This window comes from Erythrolamprus reginae, chromosome 1 (genome assembly GCF_031021105.1).
Source record: "Erythrolamprus reginae isolate rEryReg1 chromosome 1, rEryReg1.hap1, whole genome shotgun sequence".
Lineage (NCBI taxonomy): Eukaryota > Metazoa > Chordata > Lepidosauria > Squamata > Dipsadidae > Erythrolamprus > Erythrolamprus reginae.
The window spans coordinates 226,960,382-226,987,863 of record NC_091950.1 but is presented as its reverse complement, the minus strand read 5'-3'; the positions used below and the strand labels follow the sequence as shown (position 1 = coordinate 226,987,863).

Below are 27,482 nucleotides of genomic sequence, written 5' to 3'. Positions count from 1 at the left end.
TATAAAAAGCAAGATCAAAAATATTTGGTACATAAGAAATTAGGGGAAATGTTTGTGGCATTGGCCAAAAAGAAAAAGAGAGGAGTAGTGACACATGTGAAAAAAAGAACAAGAGTGAATTTAATTTATACAGATTTGAAAGGAAGGGTATTAAGGCTGGAATTAAAAATAGGGAGACATTCCATAGATTTGGCCATTGACAAATCTACAGAGCTTGTATTACTGTAACTGTTAGTTGTAAAAAAACTTGTGATTTGCAAGACCAAGATGTTCCAGTTTCATTTTGTATTGAGCTGCTTATAAACATACAAAAGTTAACAATTTGTTACTTCTTATGTTCCCATACATTAATAACAAATTACAAAATCTGCAATATTTCTGAAGGACCAGGATTTGTGGTATTAATATACAATCTTTATTTATATATTATATCTCCATGCAAACATATTTCCAACTTATACTCCAATTTGAAATGCAAATATTTTATAAATCAAAAGGTTTTATATGTTCCAGTATACCCATTACTTTCTAAAAAAAATCAAGTCACGTAATTTTACTTTTGGAAAACAGTAGAAAGATAGTCAGTTTTTAACATGAATTGCAGAATAGTTCAATACATGATTTATCAAGACCATTTCAAATATCAAAAAAGTTTACATTAAAAAAACACCAAACTTACTGATTTTGAAAATATACTTCCTGAACATGAATAGATTTATGAAAGCCTATACATGTACACAAATTGAGCAACATTATTCAACAACACATGGATATAATTTATGCATTTTTCACTTAGGACCGCAGCACTATCTGCTACTTTTTCCCAGTATAAAATAGCATGATCTGCCATCTCTGTTGGATCTGTCAGATAACCTGTGCCAAATGCAGAAACAAGAGTTTTCCAATACTGAAAAGTTGTTCCCCAAAAATCTGTGATACACACTTGAGTAACAACAACTAGCAAACAAATCAAAGCAGTTACAAAAAAAGTTGGTGAAAGGAAGGAATTTGTCACCCAATTGAAGGAGCTTTTCTCTTGAGGTAGTGAAAGTTTATCCACATCTGCTAGCTTAAATTGTTCCCACTGATTAGTATCAACATCCTTAATTGTAGATTTGATGTCTATGGTAACACAAGGCAATGTAGTTTCCTTTATCACTTTGATTTTCTCTCTAAATTCTTGCATCTGTTGTAAAAACAAAATGGGCTCAGATACATCCTTAAATGTTTCTGCAATATTAAATGCAGTTTGCTGTTCTTGTATGATAGTGTTCAGTTTGTTGATTTCTGGATCATAAGCCTGCATAACTGCAAGCTTCATGGTTTCAAAGTCTGAGAGGATCTCATTCTTCTTTTGTTCCAAGGTATATTGTAATTTCTCAAAAAAATCTTTTACTCTGTCATAATCCTTTGTCAACATCTGGAGAGCTTTTCGTTTGCTGGTTTCCAAAGTTCCTAGTCGAGAAAGTGCATCTCCACAATGCCATGCTTCAAACACTTGGGACAGTGTCTCAAAAGCACGCTTTTCTTGAGAGTAAGCATCCTCAATAGAGCAAAAGAGATGTTTTATATGGTCTCCTCGAGTGGCACAAATGCCACATATAAGCTGTGTGTCTGTCTGGCAAAAAATATTAAGAGGCTGACCACTGTGCACTTTACAGACAGGCATTTTTGTTGATATTTTAATCTTGTTATATTTTTCTACAATGCCTTTTAGTGAATAGTTAACTTGGAGATTGTTAACTCCTGCTACTGTAGTTTCCTTTCGACATGTGGGACATTTAAAAGGTGATGGTCTCCAAATCATATTCCGAGTAGTTCCCTCAAACATCCCTTCCAAACATTTTCTACAGAAATTATGTGAACAAGGTAATGCCCGTGGATCATCAAACAAGCCACAACAAATGGGACATGTAAGGTCTTCTTCAAGGAGCTCCATTCTTTTCTATAACAAAGATAAAAGTATAAACAACTAATACTCACAATCACAATCTTAGGAAAGTAAAATTTATTGCATGCATTTCTACATAAAATTACTTTGCAAAAGAACATAAAGAGTTTAGTGAACGTATTTGTTGCCAGATCAATAAAACAGCAACAATTTCAACATTGCAAATGAATAAGGAAAAGTGGAAAACATTATTCTGTAACTAACCCATCTTCAAATAAAGGAAAATAGATCAGGAACATAAGTAACAGTCCATAAGGCCTGACATCATTGGTGCTGGAGTGGAATAATGTAACACAAGAAGGGATTGTCAAGGCCTCTGCGGGTACAACATAATCAGAATAATCAGGTGCAGTAGCAGAATTGCGCTGGACTCCGCCAGCGTTCGGCGCCAGGGTGGGCGAGCACACATCACCGTTCCACCTCAGCAGCCCACCTCTGCCCGTGGGGATTCGCCATCGCAACCACACGCCATCCCTTGCCCGACTGCTGGGACCGGGGTAGAAGAAGCCTCACCTTCAGCCTCACTTGCGAGAGACGCTTACAGTACAGTGAAGTCGATGGGTACAACGGAAGCCATCCTGGCGGCCGCTCCTGCCTCAGAACTGCAGCAGCAGCCGCACAGCAGCGCCGCCTGATTCATTCCTTCCCTTCCACGGGAAGTGTCCAAAAGGGAGGCCCGGCACGATGACGCTGCCCGTCGAAGCCCAGCTCACCCGCAGGTCGCTTTCAGTGGGCCCCGCCCCGGCTTCTAAGGAAGATACGCGAGACTGCAGGTTCCGCCGCGGAGGATGCCTTTCCGGATTCAAACGAGGATCCGTTGGGGCGGGACTTCCGCTCCCACTCCTTTCCCGCATGGCCACAGATAACATCCACGCAAGCTGCCCAGAAAGGTCATTTTCACATGTTTGACACTACGCCTTAACGTCATGACGTAAATAGGCGGAGCTTGGATTTCTGCTTCTCCTGTAAAGTGGCTTTTACTTCGCCTCGGTTTTTCTGTTGGCTGAAACTGGAGGTGGGGAACGTGTCCTAAAATTAGCTATGCGATATTAGCAGGAAAGGAAACCTGAGATTAATTAGTAGGTTCTGCTTTCATTTGCCCGTTAATGGTTGCTTTCACAAGAAATCCTTGGACTCTTACAGTGTTTTTCAAAGTTGGTAACTATGTGGACTTTAACTGCCAGAATTCCCCAGCCAACATGAAGTCCCACATCTTAAAAGTTAAAAGCTTTGAAAAACAATATTCAGAGTTTTTCAAACCTGGATTTGGGATCAGGTCATTAATGTTCTGCTCCTAAAATATTCTACTGGATATGGTACCTTAACTGGGAAAAACATTTCGGAAAAGCTTTGCTAAGAAAAATACAGGACCTTCTCCTGGCATTCTTTAAGAATTTGTTTGTTTGTTTAATTTTGTCAGAACATATACAAGATAGCAGATAATTGGTATAAACAAAGCAAATACTGTACAGATAAATGAGGGCAGTAGGACAGGTACAGTAACATGCTGGTGTGCTTATGATGCCCCCTACAGACTTCTTAGGAATGGAGTGAGGTTGACAGTAGACAGTCTAAGGTTAAAGTTTTGGGGGTTTGGGGAAGAAACCACAGAGTCAGGTAGGGCATCCCAGACATTGATCACTCTGTTGCTGTAGTCTTATTTTCTACAGTGAGTTTCGAGCGGTTTACATTTGAGTTTGAATCTATTGTGTGAATCACTCCAGAGAATGGTTATTTTCAATATAGCTTCTAACTTATAAATGACGAAAGGGTACTTTCTTAGCAAAACAGTTGGCATTTGATTAACAATGGCAACACCAGCTGCTGAGATCACTGTCACTAAGCAATGCAGTCATGTGATGTTCTCTATGACCACATTACTTAGTGCTGGAAATTCCATTCCCAATTACCAGTTATAAACCAGGAACTATCTGTATATCCTTTTCTTACAACATAGTTGAACAAAAATACCTAGATAATTCCTAAAACGAATTTACTGTATACTGTATAGTCTTTCAAGCCACAATGATGCATCAGTTCAACTTCCAGAAGAGGGTTTGGACCCCATAAAATAAGATCTGACTATGTAAAGCTATAATTTAAAATGTAGATGGAATTAGGGCTAGAAACATTTGGCCTTCTGGTGGTTGTCCAAAGAAAAGAATCCTAAGAAAAGGCTCCAACAGGATTACCACTTTCTCTATTAAATAGAGAAAATAGATAAATTCCTTGCCCTTGGACACAAGATGGGGGTGGAAATCATGCATCACCTCAGTGAGAGACAGTCAAGTCTCCCGGGACTTCCTTTTCTGTGTCCTATTTAAGCGGCTTCTTAAGCGGATGTTTGCGTCTTTTTGCAAGTTACAAGGGAGGTACCAAACAACTTTGTATATTCATGGAATGCGCTCCTTGTAAGAAATAACTCCTTGTTGTTGCGCAATGTTAAATTGCGATTTTAAAAGACGCTGGTTAAAAAAATAAGGCAACCTGTTGACATTCTGCTTCTTCTGTAACATTTCAGAAGGAGGGGCTCTCTCTTCTCTGCCTGTGAATTGTGTGGCCCGTCCTGTGAAGAGCGGGGCCTTCCCGGTGAAGGAGAAACTCAGCCTGCTGAGTCTGCGTGGATTTGTTGCTGGGGCGCCTACCCCGCACATGGAGGCCTTCACCAATCAGCCGCCAGGAACCGAAAGTGTGTGTGGGAAAAGGTGAAGCCGCCTCCCCTTGAAACTAGAGCGGCCGAGCAACCATGGCGGCGTCGGCAGGGGCGGCCTCGAGTTCCGTGTGGTGCTGTCTACGCTGGGCTTGGTGCGGAGACGGTAGCTCCGGTCACATCCCTCTCAAGGAGATGCCGTCGGTGCTGCTAGACACGCAGCAGATGGGTAAGGGCAGCCTTTAAAGAAATCGTAATTTCTAAATCTACGTTGTAGATTTACAACCCGCTTAGAAACCCGCTCGTTTCTAAATCTACGTTGAGCTTGTGCTGTTAACGAAACAGTATCTTACATTTCTGTTTCTGTCTTTGTAAAATTTTATATTTGAAAAGTGTAATGTCTCCATGTTTCTGCCCCCCCCCCCTCAAAGGAGGTTGGTTTTGCGCTAGGGAAAAATAGTAAAAAGTGGTAGCAGTATCTGTTTAATTTACTATTTTAATAAATGGAGGATTGCATACTTCTTCACTGAGTTCAAAGTGCATTTTTACCTATGCTAAGGAAACTAGAAATCGCTTACATTTTCTTATCATGAAGTAATTATTATTTTTATTATTTATTACATTTGTATTGATGCACTCTGCTATAGCTGAAGTTGTTTACCAGTTAGCCTTAGAAATGTGAATAAACAAAATACTAATTAACAAAATTGATCTATATGATTAATATGGAGGCAGCACCAAGTCTCCTTCCTCTTTCCTATTTAAATAGGTGGCTTTCATATATTATTTTAAGAACAGATTCAAAATGATACTGCCAATCTTTTAATCTGTGAAAGAGCAATACTTAGAAAATTTGCTGTAGTTCTGATATTTGTTCCTTAAAATTGTAAAATGGGCAGAAAACATGAACAGAAATTAGGAGGTTGAAGTACATTTAGTTGAGAGACTTACAGCAAGGAAAACTGCAGGGTAAAATAGGAACATGGTGGATTTTCTGTCTTATGGGCTCTTCCTTCTTATTAACTGTTACATGAAATCACTCTGTAGCTGAACAATGGAGATCAGGAGTTATCAGTATGCAGATGATACACAGGTGGGCACACTATCTCAAATTGGGCCAAACAAGATGCAGTTGAGTTGCTATTCCAGTACCAGAAATTGTGAGAGTGAATGGATGAAAATAGACTGAGACTTGCCATAACTCTGACAAGATTGAATGGCTTTAAATTTTGAAACCAACTGATACCAGATTATTTCATATTAGATTTTGGATAGGATTGAACACCTTTGTTCTGAACTGTTTCATAATTTTGAAGGTTGTCTTGAACCCACAGCTCCTGCTTAGGATAGGTGGCATTTGTGGCCAAGCATGCTTTTGCACAAGTGCATCCAATTTATTTCTATTCCTGAAACAGAAGGTCCAGTTCATTGTCATTAATGCCTTAGTTACCCCAAGACTATATTGTTTACATGGGACTGACTTTGAAGACTACTCAGAAGATGCAGCTAGTCCAGAATATAATGACTTCAATAATTATGGGTACACTTTGTTTTAACTGGATAACACCACTGTATTTTGTTAAAGTTTTTATTTTTCCAATTTCCATATATATATCCATATATAAATCAGCTCAAGATCTACATACAGTGATACCGCTACTTATGAACTGAATTTGTTCCGTGACCAGGTTCTTAGGTAGAAAAGTTTGTAAGAAGAAGCAATTTTTCCCATAGGAATCAATGTAAAAGCAAATAATGTGTGCGATTGGGGAAATCACAGGGAGGGTGGAGGCCCTGTTTCCTCCCAGGAGATTCCTAGAGACACCCCATGGAGGCTTTTCCCCGCCTTTTCTGGCCCTGTTTCCTCCCAGGAGTTTCCTAGAGAGGCCTCACAGAGGCTTCTCCCTGCCTTTTCTGGTTACAGTTTTGGAAGGTCGAGTTTGTAAGTGGAAAATGGTTCTTGAGAAGAGACAAAAAAATCTTGAACACCCGGTACTTATTTAGAAAAATTCAAAAGTAGAGGTGTTTGTAGGTAGAGGTATCACTGTAGTTATACATTTCTATCCAATACTGTATATCATACACCAATATCCTAATTTTGCATCTATTATGCTTCTGTTCCCAGTCTGTTTTCCTTCATTTCATAGCACTCCCCTCCATCTCACTCTCTTCCCTCTACCTTCTTTCTCCTTCTCTCCCTACTTCCCTTCTCCCCTCCCTTCCCTTCTCTACTTCCTCTTCCTCCCTCTTGTCCCTTCCCTGAGTAATTCTAATCATAATTCATCTTATGGTTAACAGACTGGTAACATATATCACTATTTCATTTAATTATTGGTGCCCCTTTTAGATACATATTTTCTATATCCATGTCTATACATATAATACATCATTTCTTTTTTTCTAGGTATATGCTACTATCCTAATGCTGCCTCCTTTACTACTTAATTTTGTCACCTGGATCTACATCCTTTAATTCTCCATTTTCTGTCATTTAATCAGTGTTACTTAACATACATATTCATTTTCTATCCAGTCATAAAATTTCACCCATATATTATAATATTCTAAATTATCCTTATCTTTGATTTTCATTATCAATCTATTCATCGCCACACAGTTCATCATTTTCTGACTTACCTCTCCTTCAGAAGGTGCTTTTGTTGTTTTCCAACTTTATGCAAATGCAATTCTAGCAGCTGTGATTATGTAAGCAATTAAATATGTATCTTCTTCATTAAATTTCTCTGGTAGCATACCGAACAGGAATATCTTTGGTTTTAGGTCTATGCATTATTTCACAATTTTTTCTTTCCACATATGAATTAAGCTTCAATACATTTTAGCTTCCGCACAAGTCCACCACATATGGTAAAAAGAGCCTGGTATTTGCTGACATTCCCAACATTTCATAGATTTATCTTTAAACATTTTATCTATCCTTTCCAGTGCCATGTGCCATGTATAAAACATTTTATACATATTTTCTTTGTATGCTGTTGCCATAGTTAGTTAATTAATAATTTCCCCCCAAAGCTGTTGGCATTTATCCAGTTCTATAGTATGGCTGAAAATAATTGCCCATTTTATCATCATTTCTTTTACTTGTTCACGTTCTAAATCTCAGATCACCAACCTGTTGTTTGTGGACCAGTGTTGGTCTGTAAAATGGTTTGGTTGTCCGTGGAGAAATTTTGACCCCTGGGCTAGATGTGGCCTAGACCCTAGAGCAGTGATGGCAATCTTTTTTTCCTTGGGTGCCAAAAGAGCGTGGGTGTGCACTATTGTGCTTGTGCAAGTGCCCATGCCCATAATTCAATACCTGGGGAGGATGAAAACAGCTTCCCCTGTCCCCCAGAGGCCCTCTGGAAGCGGGATTTAAAATTATCAACTTGGTCTCTGAGACCCAAAAGGTTGGGGATCCATGTTCTAAAACAATATATAGTAAATAATTATAGTTTTTAAAATTAATGTTTCATCTGTTCCTGTGAATTTTTCATCTAATTCTGTCATTTCTAAATTAATACCCTCTGTTTTAGCATCCTTGTCATATCTTGACTGCATTTGCATTCTCATATACCAATCCATCCTTATCCCTTGTTCCTCCAGCTCTTGAGTAGATTTCAATTCCCCCTTGTCTGTTAAAATTTCATTGTATCATGGAATATTTCCCCAATTCAATCTACTTGGGTAAATTAGTGCTTTCATTATAGATAACCAAAATGGTTTTTTCAGATAATATTTCTCTTTTATCTTTTCCCACACCATATACAAAGAGTTCCTAATACAGTGTCTCTGGAAATAGCTATGTATTTTACTTCTCCCATACCATATAATGCGTGCCATTCTATCTGTAAATCACGTTCCTCCAAAGTCAAAAGTTTTGTATATTTTCCCTTATGAAAAAAATTCAAAATCATTTTGTTTACCACTTTAAAAAAAGTTTTCTATATTCTTATTGGTATTGTCAAGAATAGAAACAATAATATTGGTAATATATTCATCTTAATTGATGCGTTTCTTCCCATTAGTGATCAATGAAGATTTTTCCAAATCTATTTCAATTTGGTTTTTTAAAATTTAAAATAATCTTCCTTAATTGTGATGCATCTTGCCAACAACTAAATATGTTACTTTTTTTTGTAATCTATGTTTAATTTCCCGTTAATTCCCTCTTCTGTTTTTCCATCATGTTTTTCACTAAAAGTTTTGTTTCATCTTTATTAATTTTTAATTCCATTACTTCTCAGTATTGTTCAATCTGTTGCATTAATTTTGGCCCGTCTCTAATGGTTCTTCCAATATGAACACCAAATCATCTGCAAAGGCTTGTAATTTATATTCCTCTCTTTTAATTTCCATTCCTTTTATGTCTTTACTTTGTATTATATTTTTAGTTAATACTTCCAAAGTCATAACAAATAGCAGTGATGATAAGCAACATCCTTGTCTCGTTCTTTCATAGTATCCACTTTCTCAATCATATCCCCATTTCACTATTACTTTTGCCGATTGTTTACTATAAATTGTTTTAATTACCTTAGTAAATCTCTTTCCAAAGTCCATATTTTGAAGTTGCAGCACCATAAATTGCTAGTTCACGGTATCAAATGCCTTTTGTGCATCTAAGAATATCAGGGCCGCTTTTCAGGATGCTGTTCATAATATTCTAAAATATTTAGAATCGTTCGCATATTGTCTTTAATCTGTCTTTTTGGTAGAAATCCATTTTGGTATAAATGTATAAATTCACTGAGAAATTTTTCAAGTCTATTCGCCATTATTAAAGCAAATATTTTATAGTCTGCATTCAAAAGTGAAATTGGTTCATAATTTTTAATGTTTTGTAAATTAGTCTCTTCTTTCTATAAATGCTTCTGTCCAGGAATCCAGTATCTTGGCTTCTAGTACTAGCTCATTATAAAGTTCTAGCATTACAATTCCTAATGTTTCTTCAAATGTCTTATACACCTCTGCTGGCAACCCATCTAGTCCAGGTGCTTTACCATTTTTCTTTTCATTGCCTCTGTTAATTCCATCATTGTTTTTTTCCCTAATAGATTCTTGTACTTTCTGATATTTTAGGTAATTCTATTTCCTCCAAATATTGCTTTACGTTCTTTTTAGTAATTTTTTCCTGTTTATACAAGTCCTCATAATATGTTGATACTATCTTCTTTTTTTCCTCATTTTGATACTATAGATTCCATTCATTGTCTTCCAATTGTTTAATCCATTTTTTTTCCTTTTCCTTCTTAATCTTGTAGGCTAACCACCTCCATGTGGAACATAGGAGGGGAGCCTGCTGACTTTCCTTCATACTCTGTTCTATTCCTCTCCTACCCTCTTGTTATGTGGGATATATGCATTACTAATGAAATGCCTGCTTTTAAAACAACATATTTATCTATGTTCCCTTGGACAACTTGAAAAGTGGTCTGTATACGCTTGGTGTCTTCCAATGTTACTGTAGCACACATTCTGTAGAGTGCTATAGGTTTTCTATTTTTAAAAAATTGGCAGGTGGGAGAATATATAGGGGTGAAAAACAAATGAACGTTTGTTACATTTCCTTGAAAATGGATTTCACTGAAATCGGTGTTGATTGTCTACATAAAAATTGTAAGTCTTCACATAGTTCAAAGTGTTTTCTGCTTGTTCATTCTTTATATTCTGCAGGAACAGATGTCGTTGTTGTAAAAAATGGACGACGAGTATGCGGTACAGGGGGTTGCTTAGCTAATGCTCCTTTGCATCAGAACAAGAGCTATTTTGAGTTTAAAATTCAGTCTACAGGTCAGTGAAAAACAGTTTTTTCAACAATTCATATTATTCATATAGAATCAAAATATCTAATGGCTGTATGGAAATTCTATTTTTTATATATATATATATGTTATAAATACTATGAAGATGGCTATTTGAAGATTTCTAACCCTTACATAATAAATAGAACCATAATGATGGGATATCTTCATTTATTGCTGTTTTTCAGTGATAATTCAGTTAGGAAAAGTTTACCTATGTATCGTAATTGCATATGCAAATTTCAGCTATTATAGTTATCAGCTTTCATTTATGAATGTTTTCTCAGAGCAATGAAATACTAAGTTTCATTATCTTAATTGGAAACAATTTAGAATTACAGTGGTACCTCAAGATATGAACCCCTCGTCTTACGAACAACTCGTGATACGAACCCGGGGTTCAGAAAAATTTTGCCTCTTCTTACGAACTTTTTTCGAGTTACGAACCGGCGTTCGGAGACTGCTGGGAAGCCGCGCGGTTGTTTTAAAAGGTAACAGCCGGGCGGCGGGGCTTCCCAGAAGCCTCCCGAACGCCGGTTCGTAACTCGAACAAAGTTCGTAAGAAGAGGCAAAATTTTTCTGAACCCCGGGTTCGGTTCGGGAGGTTGCTGGGAAGCCCCCCAGGCCGGCTGCGACCTTTTAAAATACCCGCGCCGCTTCGCAGCTGTCTCCCGAAGCCGAACGCGGAAGTTCGGCTTTAGCGTTCGGCTTCAGGAGACAGCAGCGAAGCGGCGCGGGTGTTTTAAAAGGTCGCAGCCGGCCTGGGGGGCTTGCCAGCACCCCGCAACCCCGAACCCGGAAGTTCGGTGTTCGGGAGGTTGCTGGGAAGCCCCCCAGCCCGGCTGTGAAATGCCGCTCATAGCAGCTGCTACGAGCGGCATTTCACTTTCTCTCCCAGGCAAAAAGATGCCGGCATTCTGGGATGATGGGGCCGGACTTCCCAGGCGGAAGGCGTGCCCCTCTCCCCGGCATCTTTTTGCCTGGGAGGGAAGGTGAAATGCCGCTCGTAGCAGCTGCTACGAGCGGCATTTCACTTTCTCTCCCAGGCAGAAAGTTGCCGGCATTCTGGGATGATGGGGCCGGACTTCCCAGGCGGAAGGCGTGCCCCTCTCCCCGGCATCTTTTTGCCTGGGAGGGAAGGTGAAATGCCGCTCGTAGCAGCTGCTAGAGCTGCCGGCATTTCACCTTCCCTCCCAGGCAAAAAGAAGCCGCGCTGCTGCTCCAGTCGCCCGGTCCTCTCCTGCCTCCCGCGCCGATGTTCCCCACTGCGTCGGGGGCCGCCAGCCCCGAATCGGATGCACCCTCGCCGCTACCGCTGCCGCCGCGCCCACTGCCCGCCCCATTCTCGCTGGAGGTCTAGCCGGAGCCGGGTCCGCTCGGCCGCGCCTCCTCGCCCGCTGCCCAGCCGCCCAGGATGCTGACCTGCTACCTCGCGGCGCGCCCGCCGCCGGCCCGATCCTGCGCCTCCTGCTTCCCCCCCAGCCAAAAATACAAAGGCGGTCTGCCGCTCCCGCGGAGCAATGGGAAGCTGAAGCCGCCGGCGGTTTCAGCCTCCCTTTGCTCCACGCTGCTCCGCCCTGCCTGTCTTTGTGTTTTTGGCTGGGGAGGGGAGCAGGAGGACCTTCCTGACTCCCTCCCCCCAGCATTTCACCCAGGACAACAGGCAGGGCGAAGCAGCGTGGGGCAAAGGGAGGCTCAAGCCTCCTTTGGTGGTGGCGGCCGGCTTCCCGGTTTCTGAGTTTTGGGCTTGCACTCATTAATTGCTTTTCCATTGATTCCTATGGGAAACAATGTTTCATCTTACGAACTTTTCACCTTACGAACCTCCTCCCGGCACCAATTAAGTTCGTATCTTGAGGTACCACTGTATTTCTTAATGTGGCAAAACCAGGAAAACTCTTGGACTTTGTTTCACTGTTTTTTATCTAATGACTATGCCATTCCATTTTTGTCTCTACTGTAATTTCAGGAATCTGGGGTGTTGGAGTTGCAACTCAGAAAGTCAACTTGAACCAGATTCCTCTTGGGAATGATGTAAATAGTCTAGTTCTGAGAAATGATGGAACGCTTTACTACAACAATGAAGAAAAGAATAGATTGCCAGCAAACAGTCTGCCGCAGGAGGGTGATGTTGTAGTGAGTTTCGATTTGTTTTTTTCACTATCATTTATGCGTATCAAAATAACTGGAAAGAATGTGACCTACTGCTGAAATCTCATACTAGCAATTTGCCCTTTATCAAAATATATCTTTATATGCCTCTCTTATGTCGGTTTTGGTTAAACTTACCATTAGTTTTATAAAAATTACATGCATGTCTTTGAAAAGCTGGCAACATAGGCCTGTACTGAGACATACAGTAATACCTCATCATACGAACATAATTGGTTCCAGGATGAAGTTCGTAAGGTGAAAAGTTCGTAAGATGAAACAATGTATCCCATAGGAATCAATGGGAAAGCGAATAATGCGTGCAAGCATTATGCGTGGAGTGGGGGGGAAGTTTCCGCTGACGGCAAAGGAGAATCCCGGCGTTTCAGCTTCAGACAAGGCTCCCTTGACAAGATGCCCCCTTCCTTCTCCTCCTCTGGAGCCCATGGGGACAGTCACATGCTCCCCTTTTTCTCCCCGGACCAGGAAGTGGCGCCCAATTGAAGTAACGATCCGGAGTCGTAATTCGGCCGCTGCTTCTCCTCCCTCTAATCCTGAGCAGCCCCGTCTAGGAGAAACCGTTCTGAGTCCACTTCGCCCTTCCTGCCCATCGGAAAGAGAAAGAGAAGGAGAAAGAGAGGAAGGGAAAAAGAGAGGTGTGTGTGTGTGTGTGTGAGAGAGAGAGAGAGAGAGAGAGAGAGTCTGACTGCCACTCCTTTGCAATGACACCAAAAGCTGCCTGTCGGCTGTGCTGGGCTCGCCCCCTGGATGCGGCTTTGCCTGAGGACGAGAGAGTAGCTGAGGGACTAGCGAACATGGGTTTCTTTATTTCTCCCCCCTTCAACCTTCTCCTCAGAGGCTTCCTCCCATATGTGCTTCACGCAGCTTCGCAGCTGTTCGCCCCCCTCCGACTGAGCGTGTTTTCGTGATGGGCTGGGCCGGCAATGGGCTGGCCCTTACGAAACCCGGGTGGGGGCTTTCTTTCTTTCTTTCTTTCTTTCTTTCTTTCTTTCTTTCTTTCTTTCTTTCTTTCTTTCTTTCCTCATTTTATGGTCCTTGTGGATTCCAATAATAATAATTAAAAACCCGATCTACTTACCGGTAGTTCTTCTTTCTCATATATTTTTGCTTTAAACACCCCCCCCCCCCACATGATCAAATGTTTTTTGTAAATATTTTCTATATTTAATTTGTTAATATTCTAATCAATTTAATATACAAATAGTGCTTCTTCTGTAACACTCAGAAGCAGTGATATACAGTATGTCACAGAAGTGAGTACACCCCCTCACATTTTGTTAATACAGTGATCCCCCGGGTATTGCGATCCCGATCATTGCGAAACGGCTATATGGCGATTTTTGAACCCGGAAGTAAAAACACCATCTGCGCATGCGCGCCCTTTTTTTTATGGGCACGCATGCGTAGATGGCGCCGGGCAGATCAGCTGCTGGGCGGCTTCCCTGGGTCTTCCCCCTCTTGCTGGCGGGAGGGCGAGCGGTGGGCATCAGCGAGGAGTTTCCCCACCGCCCACGCAAATTCCTCGCTGCTGCCGCGCCCGCCGCTTGTCTTGTCCGCCGCCTGCCTGCCCGCGCGCCCGCCGCGCGCCCGCCCTTCGCCCACCCACGCCGTTCGCTCGCACCGCTTCCCAGCTGAGTCCTGAAGCGAATTGGCTTCAGGACTCAGCTGGGAAGCGGCGCGAGCGAACGGCTTGTCCGCCGCCTGCCTGCCCGCGCGCCCGCACTTCGCCCGCCCACGCCGTTCGCTCGCGCCGCTTCCCAGCTGAGTCCTGAAGCGAATTGGCTTCAGGACTCAGCTGGGAAGCGGCGCGAGCGAGCGGCGTGGGCGGGCGAAGGGCAGGCGAGCGGCAGCGAGGAGTTTGCGTGGGCGGTGGGGAAAGCCCAGCGCCGCTTCCCAGCTGAGTCCCCTTCCCAGGAACCCCAATCTTCGGCTTCTCGCTAGCGCTGCGGAAGTAAAAACACCATCTGCGCATGCGCAGATGGTGTTTTTACTTCCGCAGCGCTACTTCGCGAAAACCCGATCATTGCTAGGGGTCCTGGAACGGAACCCTCGCAATGATCGGGGGATCACTGTACTGTATTTAAGTAATCTTTTCAAGTGACAACACAGAGGAAGTGACACTTGGCTACAATGTAACATAGTGAGTATACAGCTTGTATAACTGTAAATGTGCTGTCCCCTCAAAATAACGCAATACACAGCCATTAATGTCTAAAATGCTGGCAACAAAAGTGAGTACACCCCGAAGTGATAATGTCCAAATGGGGCCCAAAGTGTCCATAGTTTATGTGGCCACCTTTATTTCCCAGCACTGCCTTAACCCTCTTGGGCATAGAGTTCTTCAGAGCTTCAAAGGTTGCTACTGGAGTCCTCTTCCACTTCTCCATGACAACATCATGGAACTAGTGGATGTTAGAGACCTTGCACACCTCCACCTTCCATTTCAGGATTCCCCACAGATTTCTTTAGCAAGTACATATTGTCACAGTACATATTGTGGCATACATAGTTCCCTCAATGAACTGTAGCTCCCCAGTGCTGGCAGCACTCATGCAGCCCCAGACCATGGCATTCCCAACCACCATGCTTAATTGTAGGCAAGACGTAAATGTCTTTGTACTCCTCACCTGGTTGCCGCAACGCATACCTGACACCATCTGAATCAAATAGATTTATCTTGGTCTCATTGGACCACAGGATATGATGCCAGAAATCCATGTCCTTGGTCTGCTTATCTGCAGGAAACTATTTGTGGGCTTTCTTGTGTATCATCTTTCAAAGAGCCTTCCTTCCTTCCTTCCTTCCTTCCTTCCTTCCTTCCTTCCTTCCTTCCTTCCTTCTTTCCTCCCTCCCTCCTTCCTTCCTTAGAAAGGTGCACAACATTCTCAGAGACTCTTCTCATCCTGCTTACAATCTTTTTGGACTGCTGCCTTCTGGCAGAAGATACAGAACAATTAAAACCTGAACCATACGTTTTCTGAACAGTTTTTATCCCAGAGGTATAATTGTACTAGAGGTTCACCATCAGTGAACTGCTGGACAATTATTATTATTATTTATTGGATTTGTATGCCGCCCCTCTCCGCAGACTCGGGGCGGCTAACAACAATGATAAAAAACAACATGTAACAATCCAATTTAATAAAGCAACTAAAAACCCTTATTATAAAACCAAACATACACACAAACATACCATACATAACTTGTAATGGCCTAGGGGAAGGAATATCCTTGGTCTGTTGTGTGGATACTACTTGGTCTGTTGTGTGGATGTTGGATGGTTCAGGTGGAAAATTGTGGCAGGTTGAGCATGTTCTTTCGGATCGTTATGTATGTTGAGATTGGTCTTTGGCGTCATACGAATTTTGTTGCATGGGTATACTGTGTATGTACATACAATGACAATAAAGTATTTTATTTATATTTATTTATATGACAGCCCTCCAGACCAATTTGATGCAGCATGAGGTGTATGGTCTGAGCACTGACCAGCTGACCCCACCCCACCTCTTCAACCTCTAGCAATGCTGGCACCATTCATACTATTTTTAAAAGCCAACCTCTGGATATGACGCTAAGCAACTACTTTATCGACCATGCCAAGGCCTGTTCTGAGTGGAACCTGACCAGTTAAACTTCTGTATGGTCTTGTCACCATGCTGAAGCTCAGTTTCAGGGTCTTGGCAATCTTCTTATAGCCTAGGCCAGGGGTAGGCAACATGACATATGGACTTCAACTCCCAGAATTCCTGAACTAGCATGATTGGCTCAGGAATTCTGGGAGTTGAAGTCCACAAGTCATAGAAGAGCCAACTTTGCCTACCCCTGGCCTAGGCAGTCTTTATGTAGAGTAACAATTCATTTTTTCAGATCCTCAGTTCATTACTATGAGGTGCCATGTTGAACTACCGGTGACCAGTATGTGAGTGAGAGTGATAACATCAAATTTAACCCACCTGCTCCCCCTTCACAACTGGGACCTTGTACCACTAACAAGCCACATGAGGGGGGGGTGGCGGCTATTTGAGCCCCATTTGGCTATTATCAGGGGTGTACTCACATTTGTGGCCAGCACTTTAGACATTAATGGCTGTGTGTTGCATTATTTTGAGAGGACAGCACATTTATGCTGCTATACAAGTTGTATGCTCACTACTTTACATTGTAGCCAAGTGTCATTTCTCCAGTGCTGTCACATGGAAAGATATACTTAAATATTTACAAAATGTGAGGGGTTGTACTCACTTCTGTGACATACTGTATGGCTGAATTTGATTTACAATACACTATAGGAATAAAGTTTTATTATCCTTGCTTCTAATATGTTTTCTAAAATTCTGTTTCCTCTTGGAAGCCTTTTTTCCATTCTAAATTTGCATCCTGCTAAATTCTTTCTCTATTTCTTTCAGATCAAGTATTTTAAAATTCAAGGTATAACTATCTGAGTTTTCAGAGTTCTCATAATTACAAATTTCAAGATTTTATAGTCACTGTTTTAGTGGTCCTTCCAGTTGCAGCTCTGTGTTTGGAATTTTGACAGCATGTTATGAATGCTGACAAAAAGACTATAGTAGGCAAACAGACAGATTTCCAAAGTAGGGAGTTATAGTCATCTACTCCCCCCCCCCACCTAAGAGTAATTTAGCAGTTTACATGGAACTGTTAGAAATCCAAAGTAAGGTTGAATTTATGACAGAAACAGACTTCAAGAGTCTTAATGTCATATTTTGTCTTTATAATAGAGGGCAAGCTTTTTCTATTTTATTTTCATCTTTCTTGGAACGCTTAGTGTTATATTGTGATAATTGTAATTTTATTGTTTTCTGTGACAAGCATTGTTTCAATTGGCAGTGAATAATTTCATGTTGTGGAGAGAAAGTGGAGGAGGAAGGAATATTAGATACATTTACTGAATTGCTTATAAAGTAATAAAGATGGAATAAAAATGTATTATCAGCCCCAAAATGTTCAGAATAATGTGTGTGTGTGTGTGTTCAATTAAAACAAAAAGGGGAATGAAAGTTTAAATATAAAACTCATATCTGTCTTACAGGGAATTACATATGACCATGTAGAACTAAATGTTTATTTAAATGGAAAAAATATGCACTGTCCAGCCTCAGGAATCAGAGGAACAGTCTTCCCTGCAGTCTACGGTAAGGAGACATTCTCACAATCTATTTTAGTGAATGAAATGTTATTCTTGACTGGGTTCAACTACCTACTAATCCATAAACTGAACTTGGTAACTGGGCTACATTGTCATCTTTACTTCTCTGTTCCTTGTTAACTGCTTCCTGTATTAAATATCTCTTAGGTACCTGCTAAATTTTTGTATGTCACTTATTTCAGCACAGCAACCAAAAAGAGTAAAACATATAGCTATGCCACCAGCAATATAGCAGAAAGTTCAAGATTAGTAAAGTGATTGTTTATTATAGATTGCCAAATGACTCTGTGGCTTAAAAGCTGAAAAAAATGCATATACAGTAATACAGCTGGCCAATAGAACATAATAACAAAACAAAATCAAAACAGATCAGACCAAAATAAAAGGGGCTCCTGTCCTCAAGGCTTGTGGAAGCAACCTGAATAATACAAAGGGGGAAAGCATGCACATTTTTCTGTGGAGATCATTCCAGATGGCAGAAATTGCAACATCCCTGCAATAAACTTCATCTCATGAGCACCCAATGAGGTTTGCAGTAATAAACAAAGAGCATTTGAATGTGATGTGTATATCTTCTTTTTTCCTTACAGTTGATGATAGTGCCATTTTGGATTGTCAGTTCAGTGACTTCTGTCATGCTGCTCCTGCAGGTTTTGAAAAGATACTCTTTGAACAGCAGATTTTCTGAAGGTTCCTACTGCAGATTTATTAACTAGCACTTTTTACAACTCATTCTTTCAAACTTCACATTATTCCTGGAATACTAATGTTGTATTTGATCAGTCTATTTAATGTTTGAGAAAATATAGGTTTATCTGGAAACTATGTTGCTGGTTTGGATTTATCTACTGTTTGTGATATGATATTTGTATTTGGTGAAAAGGGATACAGCTGACAGTATTTAGTGACAGTGGACTCTAAGAATGCTGTATAATATGCTATACAGTGAAATTGTTTTGTAAATGATGCCACATTTCCATAAAACCGCAGAGTCTAATAATTATTCAACAATGTTTCTCCAATATATGTAGTAATTAGAGAAAATAATTTTGAGGATAACAACAATGAAAATATTGATACCTGTTATCCTTTTTAAACACTGGGGTTCTACCGTTTATTTCTGAGCATTTGTGTTAAAATTAGAATAAATTTCTGCCTGTTAAAATCCAGGCTGCTACTATCTATCATATGAAAGCTGTCAATGGAACAAAGTAGTACTGTAAAGCCTGCTGCTTGTTATGATAAAGCTTTATTTTTTTAATTTTTTATTACATTTTTGGAGTTCTCCAAAAATATAAAATGTACAAATTGCTCTTCTGTTTGTGTTTATGGTTATTTTAAATTATTTTTATTGTGCACAAAGAAAATATATATATATTAAAATAAAAATATAAAATTATTTTTATTGTGCACAAAGAAAATATATATATATTCCATTTTACAACAGCACGAAGCTTGGAACTTCAGCCTGATGATGGTGAATGTGATTTCACCGAAACGTCGCATAGACATGCAAAATATTACACAGGGCAAAACCCGAACTCAGAACAATCTACATATATGTGTGTGTGTGTGTGTGTGTGTGTGTACATCCAGAACAATGAAACCTGCTGTAAGGAAATTGCTATATCAGAATTATAAGTTTTTGTCTGTCCCTGTATTTTATTTTGGGAGGTAGGGAGTGGAAATAACTTTCTGAGATTCTGTTGTTACATTTAGTGTATTTAACTATATCATGGCAAATAAGTGAAAAAAGTGATTTGCTCTATTTTGTTATATAGGCTTTATAGTTTTAAGAGATTTAAAGAGTGTGCATTCTTTATAATATACTAATGTTAGAAAAACTTCCCTATTGATTTTATTATTCCTCACAGAGGTGTCCTTTTTCAGCCTTGTGGGAAATTCTTTTCCAATAGTTACAGATATACATATGAATTCAATTTGCGTTATTGGCAAATATTTTGGAACTCCAAATTCTGTGCTTGGAAAGATACCTATAAAACTATAAAGTCATGCATTTAACCCAATTTACTACAGTAACCAAAAGTTCTGGGAACTGTTTCAGTAAGGAATAAAATGGGTAATAATAACAAACAGTATGTGTTCCTAGGTACATTTTAGCTAGTTGCCCATTTGATCCTCTTAAAATTAAAGATAGAATATTCTAAAGCAGTAATGGCGAACCTTTTTTTGGTTTGTGTGCCAAATGCACACGCACGCACGCACACCCATTCCCTCCCCCCACACATGCGCCCCACCTCACTGCCCCTGTCCATGCACACAACCCTGCCCGGTGCATGCGCACAGGCCTCTCTGAACCTGGGGCCAGTGAAAAACGGCCCAACAGGCAAACCATAAGTTCAGAAAAACAGATTTCCGATTTGCCCGTTGTGCTATTTTTCATACTCGAGAGGCTTTGGGGAAGCTTCCTGAAGCCCCAGAGTGCAAAAAACAGCCCAGCAGGCAAATCAAAAGTCTGTTTTTCTGAACTTCTGGTTTGCCTGTAGGGCTGTTTTTTGCACTCCAGGGCTTCAGGAAGCCTCGAGAGTGCGAAACAGCCTTCCCCAAGGACAAATATCACTTGGTCAGCATGGAGCTGACATAGGGTAATGACTTGTGTGCACCATCACTGTTCTAAAGTATGTGTAATGAACATCTCTTTTGGTTGTTATAGGGCATTTGAAAAGATGAAAAGGATATAGTTGACAATATAAACATTTAAAATATTTTTAGAATTGAATTTGATTTACAATTCATTTCTAAATTTTAAATATATACCATCCTGGATCATTTTTATTTCATGCTCTTTTCCTTGTCCTCTTAAAGGCATCTGTTTGGCTACAACAGATAGCATATTTTATTTATAATGTTAAATATAAATTTAAATTCTTCCATTTTAATATTCTGGCCTCTAATCTACATTTTGTTCAACCATGACAAAACCTGTGATCTTCAAACACTACATAAATTTGAATGTGATCGTCAAAACAGATCTCCCTCCACTGTGTTACGAGATATGATAGAACATGTTTTAGGATTTAACCTATTCCATATCTTCAATAGCATATTTATTATTTCATATATTATCTGTCAATATTAAATTTTTACAAGCTACCCTTCACATTCTCTGAATATAGATCTTCAAAATAAATTGTTGCTTATGTACTCTCTAATAAAATCAGCTTTAAAAGTCTGCAGAGCTGCCTCAAAATCTTCAAATAAATATAAACTGGGTGAAATCACACTCAATGGCAGTGACTGCAAGAGGGATCTTAGATAACCAGCTAAACATGAGCCAGCAGAGTGCAGCTGCAGCCAAAAAAGCCTATTCAATCGTAAATTGTATTAATAGAGGGATACAATCCAGGACTAAGGAGGTACTATACCACTTCTATAAAGCCTTAGTTACACCATACCTAGAATACTGCATTCAGTTCTGGTCACACTACAAAAGAGACATTGAAACTCTAGAGAAAGTGGAGAGGAGAGCAACCAGGATGATTAGGAGACTGAAGATTATAACATATGAAGAGCGATTGCAGGAACTGGGCATGGCCAGTCTAGCAAAGAGAAGGACCAGGGGAGAGATGATAGCAGTGTTCCAATACTTGAGGAGCTGCCACAGAGAGGAGGGAGTCAAGACTGTTTTTTAAGGCACCAGAAGGCCAGACAAGGAATAAAAGATGGAAGCTGACCAAGGAGAGATTCAACCTGGAAATGAGAAACTTTCTGACAATGAGGGCGATCAACCAACGAAACAGCTTGTCTTGGGGCGGTTGTAGGAACTCCAAGTCCTGATACTTTCAAGAGGAGATTGGACGGCCATTTTTCTGAAATGGTGTAGGGACTCATGCTCAAGCAAGGGGGTGGGGTTGGCTAGATGACTTACAATGTCCCTTCCAACTCTAATAATCTAATCTAATCTAAAAACTCCAAGGTCCCTTTCCAATTATTATTCTGTTAAATTGTTACATCTCTTTTCAATGAGTATTCAGAATGTGGATTCCAGCATTTTGTTCTTATCAGACCTTTTCGAAAATAAGGAGATTCAGTTGTAAGATCTGTATTCATAAAACCAAAGTATATGCTCTTAATCATCTCTAGATTTGGAGTAAGGCTACATCACATCAGTATTTGTTGCATTCTATATCTAGACTATAGAATTGAGACAAATTAGAAACAGACATTTCTCATTCTGAAAGAATGGATTCTGGGATGCATATCATATCATGTCAGCTCTTAAAAGCCATTCCAGTATACTATAAGTAATCCTCAACTTGTGACCATAATGGAGCCCTGAAATTTAATTGTAAGTAGTGGAAATTGGAAGGTATCCATGTGACTGGCTCAATATGACTTTTTCCAGGGCAATCATTAAATGAACACCATGGTCCTTAAGTGAATCCCATAAGCATTTTTTACCAGAAACTGGCTGAAAAGGCTGAAAACTCTCCAAAAAGTACATTGTGGTCATAGGACTGCAGAACACTGCAACCGCCATGAAGAGGAGCTGGTTGCCAAACATTCAAAATGCAATCATGTGACCATTAGGAAGAGCCATCTTTGGCATCCCAGAACTGGGTGTAAGAAGCTTGGAGGGAGGGAATCTCTTATACATTTTGAACAATCAAATGGCTAATTGTTAAAGAAGAACTACCTGTTCAGTGATTTATCAGTTAACCCTACTGGTTTGTTTGGAGTCTAGTCTAGTGATTAAGTGCTGGCTTGTGAGATTTAGTCAGCGGTGGGCTGCTGCCTGAACTGGGGTGGTAGTGGTGGTGGGGGAACAAAGTGGGGTAGCAAAAATGGAGCTCCACCCCAGATTACCCAATTTGCACTGAAAGATGTTGAAGCAAAATGCAGGGCATCCTGTATAAGCCATGCCCACAGTGGTAGTAAAAATTTTGGTAGCCCTTCTCTGGTTTTAGTCCCAATTTAGGCATGAAAGCCAGCTAGGTGGCTTTGGGCCAATTACTCACTCTTAACCCATTTCATGTCACAAGGTTGTGAGAAAAACAGGAGGAGGAAAAGTATTAGGTACATTTGCCATAATGAGTTACTTATAAAAAAAATAAAGGTGGGATATAAATAAAATCAAAGTAAATATTAGCCAGAAAACATCATTATTCTCTAGAAAATCAATATAATCCAAATTATTTTAGAATTACTGTATATCACTGCTAGTGGCTCAAATATCTTCCTGCAAATAGAGTAGCTGCAATTGACTGAGAGGTATTATGGTTTTCACAGTCCAGACAGAGTTGCTTAGAGATTGATTATGAGAGCATGGCCTTCAAGATAACTAAAAACCTTAAAAAAAAAATCAGTTCCTGAACAGAGCCAACCTTTGATAAGTATTATCAACCTAAAAGAACAGCAAACAACCATAATCATTACAAATGTCTACATTTTCCTTCAAAGAACCTTATCCACATCTTTGATATAGTTTTTATATCTCTTACTATCATTCCATAGTTGTCTGGGTGTTGGCTACACAGATGAGGGAACCTTATTTTTGTGTACAGTAGTTGAAAATCTGAAAAAATACCAGATGGTGTTTTGAGGGACTTCTCCCCAGGTATCTCTACACATCTCATCTAATTTGGCAGAATGAAGTGGTCCCATCAAGAATGTCTTCTTTAAAGGGCCAGGAAGAGAGAGCTTTTGGTTATTCTGCCTGTCTTTTGGGGGGCAAAGATTAGATTAGCCCTTGATTGTTGGTGTATAAAGGTCTTTTGCAAGACCTTGAATATGATGTGGCTGTGTTTCTGGATTGGGGGTTTGGAAATAGAGCCTACAAGGTGATTTGGTTGATTGCTTGCTTGCTTGCTTGCTTGCTTGCTTGCTTGCTTGCTTGCTTGCTTGCTTGCTTGCTTGCTTGCTTGCTTGCTTATTTATTGATTGATTGATTGATTGATTTGATTTGATTTGTATGCCGTCCCTCTCTTGGCATCTGATTAATACTTTTTCTGTTTTTAACTTGTTCACCACCCATAGTCACTATGATGAGATGGGCAGTTATATAAATTAAAATATATTTTAAACTGTTTGAACTGCAGCATTTTAACAGTAATTTTATTCAGTGATAAATATCTTTGGAGAACTTTGAAAAAAGAAAAAAAGTCACACATTGAGGATGCTAATATCACTGCTATTAAATCAACATTCTTGCTTCTGATCAAACTTGGAGATTTGCTTTTTTTCAACTTGCATCCCATCTGTCTCTTTTATCTACCGGTATTTATTCTCTACTAACTTATAAAGCCAACTGCTGCCTTTGTTAGAGGAAAATACTTAAGTGTGGTTATATTAACTACCCATTGGAATCTCTGCATTCCATATAGTCATGATGGCAAACCTGTGGCACGTGTGCAAGTGGCTTGCGGAGCTATATCTGGGGGCATGTGAAGTACTGCCCTAAGTCAGCTCCAGCACGCATGGATTAGGGTTATGTGTGCACTGGCTAGCTGATTTTGGGGCTTCCAGAGGGCAGGGGGGAGGCCATTTTTGCCCTTGCCAGGCTTCAGGAAAGCCTCCAAAGCCTGTGAATAGTAAAACACAGGCCCAATGGGCAGTGAAGGGCTACCAAAATTTTTACTACCACACTGTGGGTGTGGCATATGCAGGACGCCCTGCATTTTCTTTCTACATCTTTCAGTGCAAATTGGGTGCTCTGGGGTGAAGCTCCATTTTCGCTACCCCAATGCGCGCACCCCCCCTCCCGGTTGTCTGGGCAGCAGCCCACCGCTGCCAACGGGCCTACTGGAAATCCTGAGGCTTCAGTGCGGCCTGTGTGCATACATGGGGGGCAGTATTGGGGGGATTGTGCATGCATGGATGGGGGGAAGGCATTGCTTTATGGGTGTGGGCACACATGCGTACGCCAATAGCACACATGCATGCCCTTTCAGGACCCAAGCAAAAAAAGGTTTGCCATCACTGCCATATAGTGTATCAGCTAGGACCAACAATTGGGAAACTCTTTGAAAGTTTCAGAAATCCCCTAGGATGTACCAGTTTCCAAGGATGGATTGTCTTAAACCTCTATTCGTTCAAAATATGCCAATCCAAGTTTCAGTATTAAAAAAAAATAGTCCCACCATGGTATTTGAGTCAGAACAAATTTTTGCACTTTCCCATTTTATTGCAAATGTAAAGTAATAAATCCAGTCATATCTCATATTAAGGCCACATATCTCAGGGATGGCTGTCTTATGGGGCAACCTCATGACAGAGCATGCAAAGATCTGTGATTTTGAAATGATCAGACGGCTATTGACCATGGGATTCTTTAATAGGCTTCCGAATATTGCCAGCTATCCCAATATGAGAGGGAAAAACTAATTCAATTTTCAACTCTACTGAACATTCAAGTGTTGCATAGTTTGTAGGTGAGCATATCATTACGTGCAGTGCACGTTTAAGTGTTGCTTTCCATGGCGAGTTAAGCAAGAAACATCAAATATGTCTGTTGAGCCACGGTTTCTTCAATAAGGCAAAATTAGTCGGGTTCCTACCTTGGCGACAAGTGATCGCCGTCGACTTACAAAACATAATGACCAAATTCCCCAAGGCCACATAACCACTTCGCACTCAGGGAAAACGCGTCCCTTCTGCTGACCCAAACAGCCCGCCCGCCCGCCGGTTCGTCCCTTCACGGTGGCTGCCAGTTTAAGCTCTTCCCTGGGATCCTCAGTGAATTTGAGACAATTTAGCGGACTTCAGACGGATTAGGAGGAAAACTGAGCAGCTACTTTCCCTTCAGCCTCTACTTTCCCGCTTATTCAGCCCGGCCTCAACCCTCGATTCCTAAGCCGCACGTGGGCAACTGTCATTTCCGCTCAGAAAAACGAATGGAACCTACCAAAGTAGGCTCAGTCTCCCGGCCACTGGAGCTTCGGAATTTCTATCCGTCCAGACGGCTAGGCGCATGCGTCGCCCTCCGTCGTTTCCCGTTTGTTTCGTCACTGAGCGTCTGCCTGCCCGTTCCGCCCCCCCCCCTTTCGCGCGCGCGCGCTGTCCTCGCTCCTTCAGCCCAGAGTCGCCGCTGCCGCCGCCGCCGCCGTCGTCATGGCTGACAACGCCGCCGCCGGCCTGGAGAACCACCGCTTCAAGAGCTTCAAGAATAAGGGCCGCGACGTGGAGGTCTGTGCCGGCCTCGGGACAGTCCCTTTCCGCCTGGTGGGGGAGTGGCCGGGTTTTACTTTCTCAGCCCGCAGGAGGCTTGGTGGCTGTGCGCCCGGTGCTGGGACCATGTAGGCAGACGCACCGACACACGCACCGCCTCCGCCATCTGCCTGCTGGGCCCGGCCTGGCTCGCTCTGCCCACCTCCACCGGGCCGGCATGGGGGAATCCGGCCCTTAAGTGGGCGGGCGGGCAGCGGGTTTTCTCAGGCTCCCTTTGTGATCCGACTCTTTCCCCCAGACTTAAAGGGAGCCGGGGCTGATCAAGCTCGTTTTGCATTCTTGTCTGAGACACAATACTAATGCTGGCAGCAGAGCGAGAGCTTGATTCAGTCTTGCTCACCTTCTGGTGGTGGGGGAAGCAGGTCGTAATCTTTATTCTGACTCTTCACCAAGGACGCTTGAAATGTGGGGCTTGGCCGATCTTCTTTGTCCTTTATCGTTCCCCACTCCCCCACCCCCTCCAGAATAGTGTACATGCTGGATTGATTCCGAATGAGATACTTAGGAAAGCTCTGACAGCCTATTTCTGTCACTTCTTTAGCTTCCTTTTTAATAAGGCTTTGGGAAGAGATTTACACTGTCTCTGTTTGCTTTCCTAATTACTCCTCATGCACCTACTCTACATCTCCGTGGAATTTCTGTCAAGTTGGATCTTCCTTTTATTGCTTTTATTGCTCCAGTGAATTGCAGCTCTGGATACATATATAGTCCACTGGGTTGGTTTGGGTCATTCTTATTTTCTGAACAAAGCTTAATTTTACCCCCTCAACAAATGCTTAATTCAAGGTATAAGCCACAGAACACCATTTTATGTTGTGAGATCACTTGCTCCTTAACAAAAGTGAGCTTTTGTATTTTTACCTGACAGCAGTGCCTCACATTTAACTACAAATGTAAGAAGGAAGAAAAAAATTAAGTTGTTCTATGTAAGTTCAATTTTCTGAGACTGTATTTAAATTTAAAGGTAGGAAGTGATGATAATAGCTTGAGGAATATGGAATATTCCTAACATATTCCTGGAAAATTCCTAACAGTTTGCCTCCAAAAGTTGTGAATGCCCCAACACTGGAAGTTTTAAAGAAGATGTTGGATAACCATTTGTCTGAAGTAGTGTTGGGTCTCCTGCCCAAGCAGGGGATTGGACTAGAAGACCTCCAATGTCCCTTCCAACTCTGTTGTTATTATAATAATATAGTCTTAGGCTGAGTTCTTTGGTTTTGACAGTTTATGCACCAATAACTTTAATATATTGTAGTAGCAGCTGGTCAGATGTGGCTTGTTTAAAAATTATGGTTAAACAAACCACAACAGGAACATTATGTGTACTGCTCTGATTTGTGCAAGTACAGGTAGGATATAAATTAATAATAAATGTAAGGGACAGACTATATTGTTTAATTATAGCTGATTTTTTTAGACTTTATAGATTTGCCATCCGATAGTGTATAGCAGTATACTTAGAATGTAATAGAATTCAATTCTTTTCTTACATAAGCATAATACATATTTTTTTAATTTTATACTTCATTTTATGAACTAGCTACTTTG

At 40.9% G+C, this 27,482-nt stretch overlaps 3 protein-coding genes across 4 annotated transcripts in view; 2 read left to right on the top strand and 1 right to left on the bottom strand.

Annotated features, from left to right (window-relative positions):
• Positions 1 to 392: 392 nt before the first annotated feature.
• TRIM13 (tripartite motif containing 13) lies at positions 393 to 2,790 on the bottom strand. The gene is made up of 2 exons (XM_070732381.1): positions 2,465 to 2,790; positions 393 to 1,945 (listed from the first exon to the last, which is right to left on the bottom strand). The coding sequence occupies exon 2, from the start codon at positions 1,937 to 1,939 to the stop codon at positions 716 to 718; it is 1,224 nt and encodes a 407-aa protein (XP_070588482.1). The 5' UTR covers positions 1,940 to 1,945; positions 2,465 to 2,790; the 3' UTR covers positions 393 to 715.
• SPRYD7 (SPRY domain containing 7) lies at positions 2,738 to 19,059 on the top strand. 2 transcript variants are annotated; one of them, XM_070732383.1, is made up of 6 exons: positions 2,738 to 2,966; positions 4,473 to 4,830; positions 10,278 to 10,394; positions 12,375 to 12,541; positions 17,631 to 17,733; positions 18,338 to 19,059. In XM_070732383.1, exons 2-6 carry the CDS (start codon positions 4,698 to 4,700, stop codon positions 18,433 to 18,435), a joined length of 618 nt encoding a protein of 205 aa, XP_070588484.1. In that variant the 5' UTR covers positions 2,738 to 2,966; positions 4,473 to 4,697; the 3' UTR covers positions 18,436 to 19,059. The 2 variants fall into 2 exon arrangements, with proteins under 2 accessions (XP_070588484.1, XP_070588485.1); XM_070732384.1 differs by lacking the exon at positions 2,738 to 2,966 and adding an exon at positions 4,300 to 4,362.
• A 6,651-nt stretch (positions 19,060 to 25,710) lies between these two features.
• Positions 25,711 to 27,482, top strand: part of KPNA3 (karyopherin subunit alpha 3) — a 49,028-nt gene continuing 47,256 nt past the window's right edge. Inside the window, exon 1 of the mRNA XM_070732380.1 lies at positions 25,711 to 25,892. Coding sequence (XP_070588481.1) covers positions 25,818 to 25,892 — 75 coding nt within the window. The 5' untranslated portion in view covers positions 25,711 to 25,817. The remainder of the gene's footprint in view (positions 25,893 to 27,482) is intronic.